At 48.7% G+C, this 19,335-nt stretch overlaps 1 protein-coding gene and 1 long non-coding RNA gene across 6 annotated transcripts in view; one reads left to right on the top strand and one right to left on the bottom strand.

Annotated features, from left to right (window-relative positions):
- LOC117603829 (uncharacterized) overlaps positions 1 to 19,335 on the top strand; it is a 120,979-nt gene that overhangs the window by 5,289 nt on the left and 96,355 nt on the right. The window lies entirely within an intron of this gene.
- Positions 1 to 19,335, bottom strand: part of Eip93F (Ecdysone-induced protein 93F) — a 59,493-nt gene that overhangs the window by 26,457 nt on the left and 13,701 nt on the right. For 3 of the 4 annotated variants that reach the window (XM_034323278.2, XM_034323281.2, XM_034323277.2), the window contains exon 2: positions 248 to 1,361. In XM_034323278.2, coding sequence (XP_034179169.2) covers positions 248 to 341 — 94 coding nt within the window. In that variant the 5' untranslated portion in view covers positions 342 to 1,361. Of the gene's footprint in view, positions 1 to 247; positions 1,362 to 4,366; positions 10,715 to 19,335 lie in introns of those variants that run through there. The other variant, XM_034323279.2, reaches the window with a different exon arrangement.

The following is a 19,335-nucleotide window of genomic DNA, read 5'->3' as shown; positions in this document are numbered from 1 at the left end:
TTCTCTCCTTCTCTTTTCGAACATCGACACACAGACGGGCGACTGCCGCTGTTGCATCCATGTAGCCCCGACGCGTTCGGAGATTCACCATGCGGTGAAACCGAGTTCGTAACGCGAGTACGCGGTTAACTAGATACGTTGGTTCCTGTAGGGTAAAATTAAAGAAATTTACAAGCAAGGATCGAAGGCGTTCGCGAAACGCGCTCTCCTTGATGAAAATTTAGGTGCATGGTCTCGTCTGACTCACCGACTACGAAGACCATATTCTTTGTCCATCGCAGCAACTCCCGTCGGATGTGTCTGCGTTCCTGTATGCAGCGGGCATAAGGGCATTCCGCCATTTTTGAAATCACATCTTAGAATATATGTGTGTGCGTGCCGGCCGGGTGCGCCTGCCTCGAGTTCCCGCGTGGATATCCACCCCCTCCGCCGCCGGCCGTCCTCCGTCTTCGTCGTCGTCGCCGTTGTCGTCCTCGTCCTCGTCCACCTCCTCCTCCTCCTCCTCTCGCTTTTCTTCCTCTTTCTTTGCTCGATTGACCGGCTTTCTCGATCTCCCCCTCTCGATCCAGTAGTAATAGTAGTAGTAGTTGGTGGTAGTTTTAGCGCGGCAACCACGAGTAGTGGTAGTTTTGTTGCGTGGTCGTGGCGGTGCCCGAGGAGGACGCGAGGGGGAAACGTATCGTGTATGCACACTGTCGCTTCAACGTGTGCGCCGGGTACAACGTCACGCGTGACGTAGCGCGCGCCAGAAACAGGCAAAGTGGTCGTCGTGGTCGTGGAGGGTCGATGGTGGAAGTCCGATCCACGGAATGTTGATCGTGCTCGTGGTCGCGATTGTCCTTGTCCTCGTCCTCGTCCGTGTCCTCGTCCTCGTCCTCCTCCTCCACCTGTTTGTCGCGGTCGTCGTCGTCGTCGTTGTCGTCGTCGTCGTCGTCGTCGTCGTCGTCGTCGTCGTCGTGGTGGCCGGCGTCGTTACGTCGGATGCGGCGGCGCTTCTTCGCGAACGTCGGAAGGATGGCGAGCCGACGGGAGCGACGGTGATGGTGGCGGTGGCGGCGGTGGCGATAACGGTGGCGGCAACGGCGGCGGCGATGCTGGTGGAGTAGGGATGAGAACGCGGAGAAACGACTACTCCCTCGTGCTGAGACAGGGTTACGACGGCACGGAAACGCACAACACACGTGCACGCTTGCGCCCTGAACGGTGCGAGAGTGCAGTCTGTCGCCGCCGGCAAGTCCTGCTGCTTCTTTCCACTTCCTTCTCTTTCGACGTTCCTTCGCTCCGACCGATTTCGCCTTTCACGCTCACCTCACCGGTTCTTTCCTTCAGTCTTCTGCCGGTCCAACTTCACCGGCTGTTATCTGAAACAATTGGTAAATCGATTTTTTTTAATTTATTTTTCTGTATCCTTTGCGAGCATTTTTATTTTTTATTTTTTTTTAAATATCGATTTTCGATCATCGATTCGTCGTCGTTACGATCGTTTGGGCTCGCGTTTAAATCAGTACGCGAACGAAACGTGATGTGGCCCCACCCCGGATGAGAAAAGGTGTTGTTATTCGAGGCGAAAGATTGCTAGTAAGAAGTAAGTACGTTGGGCCGATAGCGTAGATAGAAAAGTGGTAGGGGTGGCTCGCACTCTCGAGCGGTGACGCGATATGGGCAGAAAGGTATAGAAGAGCGAAGAGAGCCGAGGGTAGCAGAAAGAGGAAGAGGAAGAGGCGCGCATGGTGGTCGGAGGGTAGCTATAGGGGCGGATTCGCGCGCTCTACACTAGCAAGGGGGTGGGAGAGCGCACCATCGAGAGAAAGAGAGACGAGGCAGAGTGCGCCTAATATGCAACAAGAGAAAAAGAATTGGCGATCAATAGGTAGTAGCTGGTAAGCGTCCTTTCATCCGCCCCGCGGACACCCTCCTCTTTTCTACTTGCCCTATTCCCCTCCCGTCCGTCGTTCACCTTCTTCCTTCTCGCGCCCACCCAAACCACCCCACTTGCACCCACCACCATCTACTCCACCTCACGGTCCTACCTTACCAACCCCTTCATTCTCTCGCGTTCGTCGTCTTTGTCGCCGAAATATTTCTACCCTGCTAACGCACCAAACTTTCTCTTTGTCGCCGATAATCAAACGCCTTCTAATTGCCTTCCTCTTTCTCTCTTCTTCTCTTTCCTTATTTCTCTCGACGGATCAACGTTTCAGCTCGGTCGCTTTTCCTTTCGAAACAAACTTTCCAGTAATCTCTGCTCGGTTACTTGTGGGAATAAAATTCTAGGCCATAAACACTTTTCGTATTTTGTCGAGAGGGGGGAAAAGTTTTGGTAAACGTTGATCGAAATGGTGCGAGCGTTTAATTGGAGTAACGCGATCGAGGTCAATTTTGAATCGATTTTCGTCCGGTCGCGGAGAGGAGTCGAAGATCGATAACGTTTGGTTGACGCGATGCGAGGCGAGGCGAGGCGACGCGACGCGACGCGACGCGACGCACGGTGTAAGCGATCAAAATCGGAGCAGCAACAGACCGTTCGTTAAAAGCGTTTGATTCTCCGTGTTGATATTCCGTTGGCGCACGGACGCCACACGATGAATAGAAGGTAGCCGTGGGCTAGCAGGGCGATATACCGGTGACGCTGAAAGATCGATCGGATAGCAGTCGTAGGTAAGCCTACGTGAACAATATTGATGAAATGCAAGAGGCTTTCGGTTGCTGCGGTTCTACGGGTGTTCTACATTTGCCACGAGCCAACCGCGTGCGCTTCGTCGAAACTTTCGCCGACGCTAGGCAGAGACGCAAGGCGACGCGACGCCACGTTCACTGAACTGTCGCGTTCACGGTGTTTCTGTGTCGAGGCGAGGGTTCGTATTTCGGCAGCGATGCTCCGTGATAATTAGAGGCCTTCCATCGCCCCGCATCCTTCGATTTCTCATCAACCGTGTCTAATTGGTGAAAACTGTTGGAGCAAAAAAAAAAAAAAAAGGCGATCGCTTTTGCCAAGCGTGCCACTTTCGGCTTGCTGCACGCGTCCGCGTTCGCGTACTTGCGCGTACCGAAGCTTCCAACCGATGTCGTTGAACCTTCGCAGGCACGCCAGCCGAGGGAAAAGTGACTAGACTCTTAGAGTGCCTACAAGTGGCTCGGAGTTCCAAGATGCTCGAGTTTTACCCGTGTTGACTGTTTCTTGATCGAAACTTTTCCCCTTGAATTTCAGCAGCCTCCGATTCAAACGTTCATTATCGCGTTTAACGCGTAAATCTCACAATTCTTTTCTTTTTTACTTTCCACGATTCGCTTTAATTTGCCGGTTCTAGTGATGAGCTAATAACCCAACCCTTCGCGTTGTATTCTTACGTCTTGCACGGTCACCTTACGCTCTCGCTTCCTAATCGATTTTCCCATTACGCGAATCCGGAGAGTGCTTCGCACACACTCGCTTCGTTTTCCGTCGTTCCGTGTCCAGCTTGCATTTCCGTCGACGAACAAACGGTCTCGATTCCCTTCTTCCACCTTCTTCCCTCTCCTATATCTCTCTCTATTCCCTTTTTCCCTTCTTTCGGTAGTACACGCTGCCCTTTCCTCTTTCCGCGTTCCTGTTTTCTTATCCGCTTCTTCGCGATACTCCCGCAGCGTGCACAGTGACTGGCTGTCGATTTCAAAGTAGCGTAATCGCGATTTTAACGTACTACCCGATAGCCGTGTAATCGTTTCGCTGTCGTAGATTGCTCATCCGTGGACGAGCGTCTACGTAATTGTAAAGGGGACAAAACGTGTTTTCAGGATACGCCGATCTAGGTTGATCGATATCATTTTATAGTTAATGGATAATTTGGTAGGAAAATTGCATCAAAGAGGACAGGGATACGATTTCAAAGAAGCTCGGTGCACTTTGGGATGGCAACTCGAATTCCGATAGTATCGTTTCGAATTTTCGATCGGATGCTTTTCACGGGGGTATACCCTTACGACCTCACGATTAAAATTCCTTCTCCTTGGTCTACGAACAATTAAATTTGTAACAGGATAGAACGTCATCGTCGTCAAAGCGGAATATGTATTTCTTGCGTCGTTTTCGTTCGGAAGCCGTGCAATGTCATTCGAAGTCGGAGCATTTTTTTTTTTTGTCGTCGCGATGGAAGAAACTCGATGACGAGCGAGCAAGATAGAAGAGCGTCGCGATAGAGCCGGAGAGGAGAGGGTGGGAAGGACTGCTTCAGGAAGAGCAGTCAGGGGCGGTCGAGCAGGAGGATGAGGACGAGGACGAGGACGAAACGGAGAAGTGGAGGGAGATGGTGCACTCGGTTTTTTTCCCGGTCGGGGGAGGCAATGGGCGCGAGGCAAGGGTGCGTTGGATTCGGTTACTTGGTCTCACCCCTTGGACCACCTCCACTACCGGCTCTAGCAGCAGCAGCAGCAGCAACAGCGACGACGACGGCGGCGGCGGCGGCAGCCGTGCACCGCTCTCTTTTTCTCTTTCTCACCCTCTCACCCTCTTTTCATCTCACTTTTTCTCACTCCGTCCATCCCAATCTTCTCCTCTTTCTCTTCCGACGTTTTCGTCTTCCTTTCCCGCTCACTCTCAGTCTCTCGCTCGCCTTCCTTTTCTCCCTCTGTCGCTGTCCGTTTCTCTTCATCCACGTCGTCTCTGTTCCACGCGCCTCAGCACGGTGCTTCTCGTTTTTTTAACGAAGGATCCGCTCAATACCTCGGCTGTCATAACCTCCCGGCACCCTTCCAGGGTGGCCCGCCTGCCACGGCGAAACCCACCCTCTGCCTTGCGCCTCCACTGGGCCCACCGACCCTCCCGACCGACGAGCCACCACCTAGCACCCCCTCGCGCGTTCTCATTCCTCTTCCCAGTTTTTAACGTTTCGTTCGACGTTTCCCTCCGGGCGAGCGCCGGGCACGGCGTAAAGGGGGGAAGTGCATTTCGTCGTTACTTTGTTTTACGTCCTGCCTCCTCTTCTCTCTCTCTCTCTCTCTCTTTCTCTCTCAGCCCCTTCTTCTCTTTTCTATTCTTCCGTTATTCTCTGTTCCACCTACTCCTACGCGGCCTCTTTTTCTTCGTTCCCTTACCGACACCCTAGTCTCCCTCTCTCTCTCTTTCACCCTTTGCTCAACCTATTCCTCTGGCACATCTTTCTTTCCCTCTCCGTTTTTTCTCGCCGCTTCGGCATCTTTCATCTACGTCGCCTGCTACTTTTCAAACTATCCTTCGGGCCAGCTTTTTCGCACGCCTATTTGCTCGTGTTCCGTTTCCACGATTTTTATAATCTACCCTTCGGAACCTACGAATCACCGTGCGTCGTCGGGTTTGAATGTAAGCGAGCACACTGAGGGAATAACAGTAAGCGCGTAGGCGTGAAATTTGCGCGTTTTTTTTTTTTTTTTTTTTTTTTCGGGGCAACCGAGTTTTTATGGAAAATGAAACGTTAATGCGCGAACGAGATTCTGGTCCGGTTGTTTTAGAGAGGGTGACACAATTGACCACGAAACCCTCGTCGCGCTCGACCTCTTTTGATCGAATCTGTTAGCGATGAACGGCCGATTGCACCCCCAAAATCGCGTTCGGGTCGGGAGAGATTTAAAAATTCTGGCACAAGACACACCATCGCTCGTGTATGTACTCTGTGTAATCATTGTTGCGTACGGCGAGAAAAGAAAATAAGTTAATTTTGAGATTAATTATGGAGAAAAGGTGTAGGCGCGAGAAGGGAGTGGGGTAGGCGTAGAATCGAGACACGTTTCGAAGGAAATTGCAGGGAATACTGGAAGCGATAGTCCTCGTGGCCGGTGAGAACGCTTAAATCCTGTTTGGAGGCTCTCGAGAATCCTGTGTTAGAAGTACCGGCACGACACGGCTCTCGGGGAAGCAACAGTTCGTTCTGCACCCCTCCTTCCACCATTCGCCGCTTCCACCCTCTGGTATCCTCCTTTTGCTACCCTAAACCGTTGCCACCAAAGCACAGAGTTACCCCATCCCCTTCTCCGTACGTCTGCTCGCTACCAAGATACTTCTCCTCGTTGTCCTCCACCGTCTACTCGAACTCGCTCTCTCCTTCTCTTTACACGCTTCCATGACTATACTTTGGATGTCTACTAAATTTAGGCTACCGCTTCTCTCGCCTCTCTATTTTTCTTCTTCCCTCCTTCTCCCGCTTCGCGCAGCGAACACACTTTGGACACCTCAGTCGACTCTTGCCGCTCGCACCGACTCCCAAGCGTAAAAGGGATACGACCCTTAACACTTCAGTCGCCATTTTCTTCGCCGTATAAAACGCCGCTCGCGAGATTTAGCCCGTGTCTCTTGCGGGCATAATACGGAACCTAATAAATGCGAGCAACCGCTTTGTTCCCCGAAACGAGACAGCCACCTTCCGTGATCGTTAATTACGACTTCTTTGGATCTCTGCTACGACATAAGCAGGTGCGCTGGTCGATACGCGTCACACATTTCGAGCAGCTGCGCCGAGGATTTGCGGGATACTTCGATCCGAGATGATCGATCGATTACTTTCGAACGGAAGACGATTTCCCGCGACAAAAGTACGCGGAGGATCGAGTTCATTTCGTTTCATAGATCAACGAAACGCGAATCGAACGGATTAAAAGTTTTGTACGGTCGATGGGATAATCTCAATTTTCGACTCGATACGAATCCGATGATTGCAACGATGTCCTCTGTGCAAAACCAGTTGTCGGGAAAAAGCGGAAAAAAATTTGTTGAACGAATGGAAGCGCGGGGTGCTGGAGGGTTTAGAGAGAGAGAGAGAGAGAGAGAGAGAGAGAGAGAGAGAGAGAGAGAGAGGAAGAGACGAGGAAAACGTTGTAAAACAAAACGTTTCACTGGACGTAATTTCCAGCTGGGAATCCACGCTGCGAAATGCAATAAAAATCGTTTCGCTTCATCCGTCTGCTCTCCATCTCCGTTCGGAAAAACTCGAAAACGCGTGACTGCTCGCATTGCCGGGTTAAATACGCGTACTCAAAGCTCGTGCCGATGCTTGGCGTGCTATTTCGAAACGAAAAGTAGGCCAACAGGTAGGGAAATTCGTTTTAGTATAAAGACGAAATCACGATCGAATCGTGTTGCGATGTTACAAAAGGTTCGGAATATGAAACGAACCGACGGACGATTAATTTTGGAGGCAACGACGAAATAACCGCGACGTTATTTCACGTTCGAGCGATCGTTAATGAGCTCTACCTAGCTGATTTTCTGCCACTTTCATACGTCATCGGATGAGCCCGGCTCAATTCGCTTTGTTTGTTCGCTTCATCCTTATACGTGGCCGAACGAGGTCAATGCGTATCGGTAGACCAGATTTAGGTCTAAATCTGTATCACGTTGCTGGAAATTCCGATCACATTACAGCTCGTTTGTTAGACCTTAACAGTTTACACGAGCTTTTCCATCCATCGATCCAACTTAACGCAGATACAGCACTCGAAAGCTTACGAAACAGCACTCCTTTTCTTCTATCCTACATTTTTCCGCGTTTATAACACACGCCCCACTCGATCTTACTTTCCTCTGATCAACGATCGATGATCTCGCGAAAGAGAGAGAGAGAGAGAGAGAGGTCGGGCCAGAGACAGAGGGAAAAATCGTCGGGACGGTGGAAAATCTAGCCCGACGGAAATGCCTCCGGCGAACGCAATTGAAATTAATTTAGTCGGGCGGCTGTTCGATGTACGGGTGGGGAAGAAAGGGTGAGAAGAAGGAACAGAGAGGGGGATCGAAGCAGATTTAAGGGAGCGAAAGAGAAAGGGAAACGAAGTAGGCGCGTCGCGACGTATGCACGGAAAGCTCGGTTTCTCGCCCGGCATGATGGTGCGACGAAGACGACGAAGATGTGTGCGCGTTGCAGGGATTGCGAGAGAGTGGTTAGAAGAGAAGCAAGCGGGCTCCGTGCTGGGCCAGAAAAAAAAACTCTCGCGGTCGCCGCCGCCGCCGCCGTATTTCTCTCTTCCTTCATCTCTCCTTTCTCGCCAACTCTTTCTCTCTGTTTCATCCCCTTTCCCTCTCACTTTCTCACTTTCTCTCGTTCTTCTTTCTTCCTCACCGCTTCACCTCCCCCCGGTACACGTATGCCAACACTTTCATACACGTATGTGCGTTATACTCTTCTTTCCTTTTTCAACCCCCTAGCTTTTCGTTTCCTTTCCCAACTATCCTTTTTTCCCTGTCGTTCGCTCTTCCGCGCACGCTCGAGTATACGACGAAACGCATCAAAGAATCCATCAAATTAAAAACGCAATTATAAAAAAGCGTCGTCGCCTCTTTGTCGAAAAGCAAGCCTGCCGGAGCGACCCTCCAGGCCCGCACGTTCCCTCTCTTCTCTTCTCTTCCCTTTTCTGTGCTTCTCTTCTCTTTTCTTCTCCTCTCTTCTCTTCTCTTCTCTTCTCTTCTCTCTTATCCTTTCCCGCGTGCTTGCGACGTATATCAGTCCCTTCTCTAACCCTTCCCTTCCTCGTCCCTTCGTCGCGTGGATGTGTCACACGAATCAAGCCCCTACTCCTCTCCTCTCGGCCACCTTCGCGCCACGTACGTCTGGGTTCCTACCCCGAAAAAAAATGCTATCGATCCCCCGTCCTCCGGCGAGACCGTGCCACCCCCGTTCCAGCACGGTCTCAATTATAAAACGCTTCGAAACATGGCCCCTTCTCCCTCCTGTCGCGTGGAACCCTAGCGCAAAGACGATGACTGTTGGCTGGCTGGCTGGCTGGCTGGCTGGCTGGATAGCTGGTGGTACGGTATGAAAAGCACGCGTTCGACATCGTTGCAGCCGCTGCTGCAGTCGTTGCACTCGCGCCGCTGCATCGTTGCACCAGCGAGCGAGCGGACTCCTCGTTCGTGTTTCGCGGCTTCGTTTTCCGGCCACCCTCTTCTTCCTCGGCCCCTCCGTCGCCGCACTATACCGCTGCTTCCGTGCTCGCTGCTACCGCTTTGACGCTTACTTTTATCTTCCCCCTTATTATGCTTCGCGTTTTTTGGTAAATGAAAATGTGCGCGGCTTCCGCGACGACCGCGTTGAAAGTTTGAAAGTGCCCAACCAACCCCTGTCCCTCGGCTGCTACCCTCTCGTCCGACACTCGTAACGCGCGCCACTTTTTGAACGCTCGAGAAATCGTTACCCTCGTTACCAACCATCTACTACCTTTTTCAACCCCCCCCTTTTCATCACAAGTTTCTTTTTATTTTCGTTGAGGATGTAGGATGCGCATCGATTTCTAACGTATCGAACGCATCCGTACATTTTTAAGCGTTACCTGGAACAGTACGACGTAACCACGAATTCTCCGGCTTTTTACCGTTGAATTATTACCTCCGGCCTGACATAGGAATAACTAGCTAGAGCATGGAAGTGTGGCAGATGGTTGGTTGTTCGCGTGCACCTTATTTCGAGATAGCTCGTCGAACCGAGCGAACCGACTCGCCGCGACGGACTCACGATCGGGACATGGGAACTTTGGAAAAATAATATTTTCATGAGACGGTGTTCGTTCGTGATACGGAAACGGCTTATACCGGGGAATGGTTAGGAAATTTTTAAAGAGACCACCGACAAAGTCGCGAAACAAGCGGCTATACCCACATCGCATCGGCGTCGATACCAGTCGGCATACGCGGAGTCGACGACGACGAGGAAAGGAAAGCTGGACATCGAACGGAAAATCGAGGCGCATCGGGCGTAGCTGGCAATTAAGAGAGGGAGAGCATCGGCAGGAGGTTCTCGGAGGAAAAACGGATAAGTCTCGTCTCGAAGAGCACGACGAATCGCGAGGATAGGGGTGGTGGTGGTAAAGTTCCAGAGGCACCGATCCGATACCTCCCCACTCGGTTCGGTTTTTTCCTACGAGCAGCCACCTATTGATCGGATATTCAAAAATTTCTGAAACGAGGAGATAGGAAAGCGGAGGTGGAGGCGGAAACGGAAGGTGGAAGGATACGAAAGATGGGAAGAGAAAGAAAGGGACGAGGCGAGGGGTTGGCGAGGGGCAGTGGAGTCAAAGTGGGGCGGCGGGGATGAGTTGTCGCGAACGAACACCCCCGTGGCTAGGGTGGGGGGGTTAACTAACACGCTACTCCCAAAGACGCGGATTCCTTTTGTTTCCATCGGTCTTTTTTTGTTTCTTTCCCCTACGACCCCACCTGCGGGACTACGACTCCTCCGCTCTCTCGACCAGCTACCTACCTATCTACCTACCTACCTACCTACCTACCTACCTATCTCTCTCGTCCACCTAAAATACGAGTTCGATATTACCTTTCACCCGACGACTGCTCGCTCCGTACACGCTCCTACGGCCGCGTCCTTCGATCCGGACCAGCTCGACCATTACCGATCCCCGTACAATTTAATTACCAGCATTTTATTAAAAGTATCGACAGCGGCAGCCGTCTTGTTTACGACTTTGCAAATTAATGTCTCAACCTGCCTTTGCCAATATAGCGAAGGTGGAGGAAGGATCGAGGAGGCCAGGGTGGAAAGCCGAACAAAAAACTCTTGAAATTAATAATTTTCTTGGTTGGTTCGCGTCGAAAGGACGTTGACCTTTGTAGCAGGGACACAACGGAGGTATAGGAACGGGGTGCAAATGCTATACTCGAGTCGTCGTCGTGTATGTACGACGCGCGACCGACGCGACGCGACACGACGCGACTATTCCCTTTGTGTGTATAGTATATACATATATGTATATATACACACACACACACACATATATATATATATATATGTATATAGGTAGACGCGTTTGGTCGGCGAACGTTTCATTTTCGCTCGATTATAGAATTTTCCGGCGGATTACCCGTTGGCGGTCTCCCATCGTTGGACGAACGTCAAAAATACAATAAATTGCGTGGCGGGTGGCGGGTTCGAGACGACGTCGACGGATGGATCATCGGATCGGTGGTGCGCGTATCGCGCGTACACGCAAAATCGACGAAACGCACGATGGAAACGTCAGGTGCAAGACGGCCAATAAAAAATCCAGGCGATTGTAATTGACTGGTAAATAAAAGGCGCGAGGACGCGAGTCAATAACGACGGGAGAAACAAAAATTGAAATACGCTTTGAAAATCAAACCGGTCACGGACGGAGAGAGGTTTTGATGCGACGCATCGACTCTGATCTAAATTGCTCGGCACTGCCACGATACATGACGTTTATTAATTATAGGAAGTGGGATTTAGTTGGGGGAAGGGGTGGTGGTCCGGCTGAACAACTTGTTGACTCTCCGCCACGCTGTTCGTACACGTCACGCTGCTGGACGAAGGTGAATTTTATCGTGCCGCGCGTATCGAACACGACGAATCATCTTTCAAGAACACCACTCGGAGTTAACGTGTTTTACGCGCTCTGATAAATTGCGAAACGCGCAACATTCTTCTGAATCGCTTCCTTTTTCTCTTTTTCTCCTTTCTTTTCCTTTCCTTTCCTTTCCTTTTTTCTCTTCTTTCTGTTCTCCTTTATTTTCTTCTTCTTCTTCTTCTTCTTCTTCTTCTTGGAAGTTGACATCTTGGATTTTGGTCTTGGATATTCTGTTCGCTCGCAGACGAACGCGCGCGATCGTTGGCATGCGTTTCTTTCCGCCAAACAGCCTCGACGATAAGGAGCTTATTGTTGAATTTCGCCGAGGAGACAAAGCCTCTGCTCCTCTCGGCGAAATATAATAACTTGGTAATATCTCCCTTCGACGGTTTCGTAAACACTGTATCAATGAACGGAGGGGGCGAGACGAGCGTCCTACGTGGAACAAAGATATTCAGGCTCGTTCTTCGTCGTCATATCGTTTACCGGGCAAAGAAAAAGCGATCAACTGAATAGAGAGTAAGAGAAAACAAAATGAAGAAAAAAATGAAGAGAAAACAGGCGCATCGGAAAATCCCAGGTTACCGTGCCTCAAGGTACTCTTCCGCCTCGAGCATATATGTATATACATATATAGAGGTATGGGTATATAGATTTAGGTGGGATCCGATTTTTTGGGAGTGCACTCCATCTCTTTGCTCTAATCTCCTTCGAGATAATCCGATCCGATCCAAGGAGAAGCTTGCTCTACTTAGGATGCGCTCCTTCCATCGAATCACCGATCCCTTTGGACTATTCTAAAAATCGAGGGGAAAAATGCAGTTTACGCTCTCGAGTAACGTCCACTAGTCGTTTTTTTCAGCGTTTTCCTCGAGAAAGCATGGCATCGTGTTCGGACTCAAACGCGTTTCGTTCAATGACGGAGAACGTTTACGAAACGACGACGGTCGAACGAACGAACGAACGAATGGTTGTTAGGAAGGATAGAAATCGAGGCGACGACCAGTTAGCGACGACAGACGAGAACTAGGCGCAGAAGGAGAAAGACAATAGTCGCCATTGGTTAGCACCAAAATGTCAGCTGACAGGTTTCGTGCGGTTACGTAAACTTATAGCGATGTAGATAGTCGAACTAGAATGGGGACGTTCCCGGCGTTGCAACTCGTCCGACGAAATGCACTTGCGTGCATTACTGCCGGACGCAAAAACATTGCCTTCTACTTCTTTCATACTACTCCATGCACGCATACAACATGCAGCCTACTCGAGGCTCGTCGCGCGCATAAGCGTAAAAGAGGTCTGCTCGCGCGTTGCACCGCGAGTCGTCCCGATACGACATCGGCCGCGCTCGTACCGTTCCAACTTTCAACATAAGAAACGGGAATCAAAGTTACATCTTAGCTACCAGTAACAAATTTATTCGGACAAACCAGCATGAACGGCACTGTTTGAAAATCTGACGCGAGATCACGTACCGTCTTCCCCTATAATCCGTCCAACGAGACGAGTCGGTAAATGTATACAAACTCACGTGCTCGGCACAGGACCGGCGCTCAGTATACATATAGACGTCGAACGAAGCGATTCAAGTATTGAAAACAACTGTGCTCCGATCCTGCGTCGAGCGCGTGAATTTCTATACATTTACCTGCTCGTCTCCTTACCACCCACACCGATGTCCATTTCAACTGCGGCAGTGAAACACGCACCACGTTGACTGCTACAGTGAAAACTGACGTATGTGGTAAAATTTTCCCTTTAAAACGTTTATTTTTCATTCGTTAAAGTTTTCAATGCGTTATTTTATATTTTGCAAAAATGTACAGATTTTTCCAAGGCACGCATCCCTGGAATTGTTTTGTAAAATCGTTTGACGAACAGTTTCAATAGAGAAATCGGTCGATCGAATTTCGTTCGTTTCCCTGAAGCGAGCTGCTTAATGATATTTCGGTGTTCTATTATTAAGCGCGTGTCAATGGCAGCTGCGATAATTAGTAAACGTTGCTTTACGGTTGACGAACGTCCGTTACACTCGAAGCTTATGGAACGGTCTCCATGCTCCGTATAATCTGTAATGGAAAAGCCGCTTCCCAGCAACGGATTACAAAATAAGTTACAGAAGCATTGATTGCTCGTTCTTGATTAAATCTTAAAGATGACCCCGTCGAGACGAAGGCGTACACGTTTATTGCGCGGTAACGACAGCAGTGCGCAGAAGCGTGTAATCCAATGCCGTTAACGATTAATTCGACAACGTCGATCACGTTCCCGATGCTTTTTTGCGTTATGCTACGTAAGAGCAGGCAAAATACGAGAAAATTGATCGAGCTGCCGAGAGTCACGGTGTTACGCTCCGATACAACCTTTGCGTCACCCACGATAACATCTTAACACTCAAAACGCTTTGGCAGCTATCAACACCCGTCCTTTTGCCGCATAATCTCGAAAGATTTTTCTCGCTCAACAACTCTTGCCATTTCGTCGAATCGTTAGGCGAAATAATGCGCTCAACAACCGGTCGTTTAAGTGTTAATAAACGATACCGCGAATAATACGAATCAACCGACGATATACAGAGAAACACAATTCTTCCTCCGATATGTATTAATCTCTTTTTTTTCTCGCTTGCTGGGAGCCGCAATAAAATTAACGCCAGGAATCGGAAAGCGTTACAGATATTTTAAAAAGTTGAATCGAAACGGCGTTTGAAATGCAATTTTCACGTGGTATTTGCGAGCGTCCGTCGAAACAGTTATAACACTGCTGCGAAAGAGAGGAAAAATGAAAAAAAAAAAAAAAAAAAGGAAAAAAGAAAAAAGGAAAATTCGCTAGTCGATCGCTGGTTTGCCCTGGAAATCGACACTCTACCACCCCGTAGTTAATCCGCGCGTAGTCGTCTGTATCCTCGAACGCGATCAGTACCATGGCCGCTTATTGGCCTGATTTTCGCCATTATCAATATTAACAGAGTCTTGGTCCATTAGCTGCTCTAAAGAGCGTCTTGTTCAGTAATAACCTACGCAACGTCGCTGTGGGTCAAAGTCGAGTGCGTGTTTCTTTCACGAATTCACCTAAACCGTATTAGTATTCTAAATCGACACAAGTCGCTCGTCATCGAATATTTATCGCGTTAGTTGAGACACGGCAGATATTTGAGGGAAAAATATATTCGTCATTCTTATCAAATTCGCAATCTCCATCGATGTCGTCAATTTACGCACACATTTTCCAAGAAAAGGGCAACGTGTACCATTCGAATGAATCATTCCCGTTTCATTAGCGTACAAGAGTCAGCACCGTTTTTAGAAATTATCGATTCCCGTTCGTTCGCGTTCGGATCGATCAATCGATCCTAAGAGACAGTCGGTTCCGAACGAACGGACGAAAGGTTTATTTTTACGTTGCCTCCTTTCTGGTCATAGGCCATGAATAAATGCAGCACGATTCGAAGACCAAAGCGAGCACGATCTGTATTCCCATCTAGATGCGCATTCTGCCGTGTCTAATGGCACGACGTTGCTCTTCCTATCGGCTTGCTTTCTTTCCTTGGCCAAAGTTTTTCGACACCGGAGCGAAGGACGCGAAAAGTCGAGGACAGAAGCACCGCGTACATGAAAACGATTCCGTGGCACGCCTGGAACGCGCAGAATCTTTGCACGATCGTACGATGTTCGAGGATGTTTGAATTTCTGCGTTTTCCTGGCCAATTAACATTTCTTACACCCGACGCGAGCCGTAGTTACGGATAAAAATAACCGAAAGAAGACTTTCAGTAGAGGACACGTTGTCTCTGCGAGACACGTGAAGTTACGCAAGCTTAAATCTGCCGGCCACTTTTCTAATTCCACTTTGGCTTAAACGCTTTTCGTCGCGAGCCCGCGCCTTTTTCCGCGTCACGACAACCGCCGGCCAAGCATCGTCTTGAAAAATTAATCGCAAAGCGTTCTCGTCGAGCTGCACCGTTGCAAAGACGAGTCTGATCGAAGAAACGAATTACAGAAAACATCCAATGGAATTTCGACAGCTAGACTTATAGCCACGCTCCTTCGAATTACTCGATGCAAAGTTTTGCAAGTCGCACGACGACTTTGTCACTTTCTTATGAATCCTTTAAGCGTTCGTACCACCTTCTTCACCCTCTCCCTCTGTACAAATTGTACGCGACAATGGGTGGGTATCTGTGATTAAAAACAGCCCCAGTTGGTAGCCAGCGATCGAAGGGGCACACGTTGCGAAGAACACAAGAGGACGGAAGAAGGTCCTCCGCGTTTATAGCGTTGCTTTAGCGGCCGATAAAGAAAGACGCCTCGTATCGTCTTTGACACGTGAAGCCATTACGTAAGCCTTAATATGCTGACCCTCGTCGCTACTCGCTTGATCCGTATTCATGGCGTAGACGCAGCGACTTTTTTTGTTTCTTCGATATTAAATTCAAGCAAATTCGAACGAGTTCCCAAAACTGATATCCATTCAATCTTTTTCATACGTATGAACGAAAGGAAGGTTTTGATTTCGTACTGACGACGATCCTCCGCTGGATGTCGGGGAAGAAAGATATCTGGGACCCAGTTGCCGGGCCGCGTTCGGCACATGGAGCCGTTACGTAAGTCTAAATCTGCCGGCCATTTTGCCAACTCGCGCGAGCACGAAACTCGCTAGCATGATCGTCGTGAATGTGCGTGAGCCCCTCCGCGTCTGCTGGCTGGCTGGCTGGCACCCTTCTTCTCTGCCCATGTAGTCTATCCTACGCTCGTTGCCACGCACTCTGACCCCAAGTATTTTGAATGTCAACGCGATTAACGTAGATTCTACGTTTTACCGATTACGATTCAGCGAACCTGCCATTTTGTTGACCATCGTGCCGCTCCGTTCAACGGAGACACGATAGGAGAGGATCGATCGCGTTTTCGAGTGGAAAGGTGAAAAGAAACCGGCAGGAAGGGAGGTAACGGTTCGAAAAACGGCAAGTTTCCCGCCAGTAACAAAGGGATTCGGTTTGCGAATGTAGTTGGCAGCCGAGGCGTAAGTAATAATCATTAAAGTCCTTGAAGTGGCAGCGTGCGTAGCGGGGAAAGGCGCGGTGGTGGCGGCGGCTTATTCCCGACCGTTCTTTCCAATTGAAAAGCTTTTGCGCAATCCGAATTCTTTCGTCAGCGTCTGAAGTGTGCACAGGCGGGAAGCGCAAGAATTCGCGAACCTAGTGGAAACAATAAGGAATAATTGTAAGGCTGGGTTGGGGGGGTGGATCGCGCGAAAGGACCGTACAGAGAGAAAGAATTTTGAAAATATTCGTGGAAGCGGAGTTTTCAAGTTGTCACAATGGCGCAACCTGTTGCTCGCCGGGCTTAGAAACTAAAGGTTTGCGCTTAAACGTAACGGACATACTTCGTTTGCCCCTTTTTTTACACTGCATCCAACCAGGTTTTTTGCAAAGTGCAAACGATCCACACGGTCATGCGCATCTTTTTTCCTCCCACCCCCTCTTCGTAATAATTTTCGGAATAAAGAATCGCGATTTTCATGGTGGTACGCGGCGACAAACGAATTTCATCCAACCTGCGTGAGAATTTATTTTTCTTTCACTCTCTCTCCTCTTCTCTCTTTCTGTTTGTTTTTTCCCATGTTTTTCGTTAGTTGCAACGCGAACGAAAAATTATGAACGGTTTCTCGAAAAATTACAATCCTATACGGCCAGCTAATACTTACACATTTTACAGGATACATAGCGATTCCATTGTTGGAATTAAATGCCGGCAGTATCGTGGTTTTTCTGGCGAATTTATGTGACGAAGCGTAACAGAATTAACTGTGGCGCGCAGCAAATTGGTCGTGTTAATTTTTCACGTGCATTTTCACGAGCCCGTATTGTTCCATGGAATTCCGCGGGATGCAAATATTCGAAAGGGCACTTCAGGCGTACATTTTGTTTTCACGAAACATTAAAATGAAAAAGGTCCATTTACGATTCGTTCGAATTTAATTATCGTTATTTCAAACGGGCCAACGGGCTCTGTTTATTCTACGGAAAAACTGCTCGAGTTGGGGAACATTTCTGTTTCGTTCGATTTATCTGTTTGGTCTCGCGTTCGCCACCGCGACGCTTAGAAGAAGGCGACGCAAGGTGACGCCTCGATAGTCTATCGTTGTTTCCTTTCCCGCTATAATATATTTTCGTCGCGAAAATAGAAGCGTCGCGTTATCGATCAACCTCGGACTGAATCGTCACTTTGCAATTATTATTTTCACGGCAAATGTTTTGTCGGCTTCAGCTGCCAACGGATAACTAATTTCTTCGATACTCTGCTGAAATTATATCAAGTTTTTCTTCTTTCTTTTTCACCTTGATTACGACGCTATATATAAATTTACTCGGAAAACGTTGCCTTTCACGCGTTTCGAATTCGTACGCTTTTTTCAACATTTCCGCTTCGAATACCACGTCGGACTAATAGAAAAATTACGTCTTTGTAGTCTAGCCTAGATTCTTTTAGAGTTCAACGATTAGACGAATAAACGAAAATTTAGCCTGGGTATTTTCGCATAGAACGAACGAGAGCGGGAGAGCTCGGACTCGAAGGCTCGATGGAAACCTCTCGCCGCTACTTAAGGACTTTGACACGCTATGCCTGTCGTTCTAAATCGAGGTCAAACCGAATTTTCTAGTTTAACCTACTAAATAAGGCAAATTTCTGCTTTCTAAAACAAGACGCTACACACCGGACGATCGTAACTTTACCGTGAACTACGGCCACTCAAAATTAGCTGCCGGTTACTCGAGGGATTTACAAACGACCACCGTGGAAAGGTACGTGGTTCGTGTACGTGCGAACCGTAAACTTTACCTCTGTTCCAGTTAGAATACGCTCCGTATTATAGTCTTCGCGCGGAAAATATTGGCGTAAACGGTAAAAGAGCAAACGAAAGACAGGATTTCGACTTAAACGCGTTCATTTGGAAATTTAAAGATGCCGCACACGATTCTATGCACCTTCCGTGTAGTCCAGTCTCAAACACGCGAAGAGAATTTCATATTGGTTATTATCATACGAATATAGCAGACCTAGGATGACAACGGATTACATGAATAATTGTCACGTGCATAGCGAGCGCGATATGTAAATCCGCTATTATTTGATACAGTTGTGACAATCGTTTGCGCGATTCGATTTGATTCGATTCCATTCGACTCGACTCGACTCGACGTGGCTCTCGATCATTTTCTATACTCATCCTACACCGAATCGGTGTCTATAATTAACGCTTGGTTTGATATACCAAGTGAAAACAAGTTGGTGGATTCTTTGCACCGAAGACGACATAGGAGAATCAAACGAATCCCGATAACTGTGAACAACGACGTTGACACGCGCGGTTTTGGACACACGTAGCTTGTTTTTTATTTTTTTATTTTTTTTTTTTTTCGCGAGATTTTGATTCGTAAATTCTGTCACGTCACGAGCCGACGTTTCGTGACGCGCGGTCGAAAAAAATCGCGTGCACTTTCCGCGAATATCGCTTCGATGAAATTGGTTGAATAATCGCGAGTCGTCGCTGCGATGTTTCCACCAAAATTTCAAATCAAACGTCGTTCGTGTTTCCGCGAAAACACAAGCGATTATCGCCGATTATTCGCTATGTTTGGCCAACTTTTTGATCAAGACAATGGCTGGACGATCGTGCCGGAATGTTAGATCGATTACGCGTTGATAATCGCGTTCCTCGATCGATCAACGTTTACGAAGACGAAAAAAGATTCTCGTTTCACATCCTCGGTCGAGCGAATCGATAGCGAATGCGACGCGTTCGTTTCTTTCCCGGTGAACAGTGACGTGTCGTCCGAACTTGAACCTTTTATTTACTCTTGATTCCAACATCGGTGCAACCTTCCTCGAGCAGGTGTTAATTTTACTAAGTTATCGCGCCAATAAATGTCTAGAGTAAACGGCTCGTGAAACGTTCGACTGACATAAATGCAGACGTCCTCTATTTCCGGAGGAACGCGGCACGGCGCGTTGATTTATC

This window comes from Osmia lignaria, chromosome 11, assembly GCF_051020975.1.
Source record: "Osmia lignaria lignaria isolate PbOS001 chromosome 11, iyOsmLign1, whole genome shotgun sequence".
In the NCBI taxonomy this organism is placed as follows: domain Eukaryota; kingdom Metazoa; phylum Arthropoda; class Insecta; order Hymenoptera; family Megachilidae; genus Osmia; species Osmia lignaria.
The sequence above is the reverse complement of the archived record's forward strand: the minus strand, read 5'-3'. Positions and strand labels throughout refer to the sequence as shown.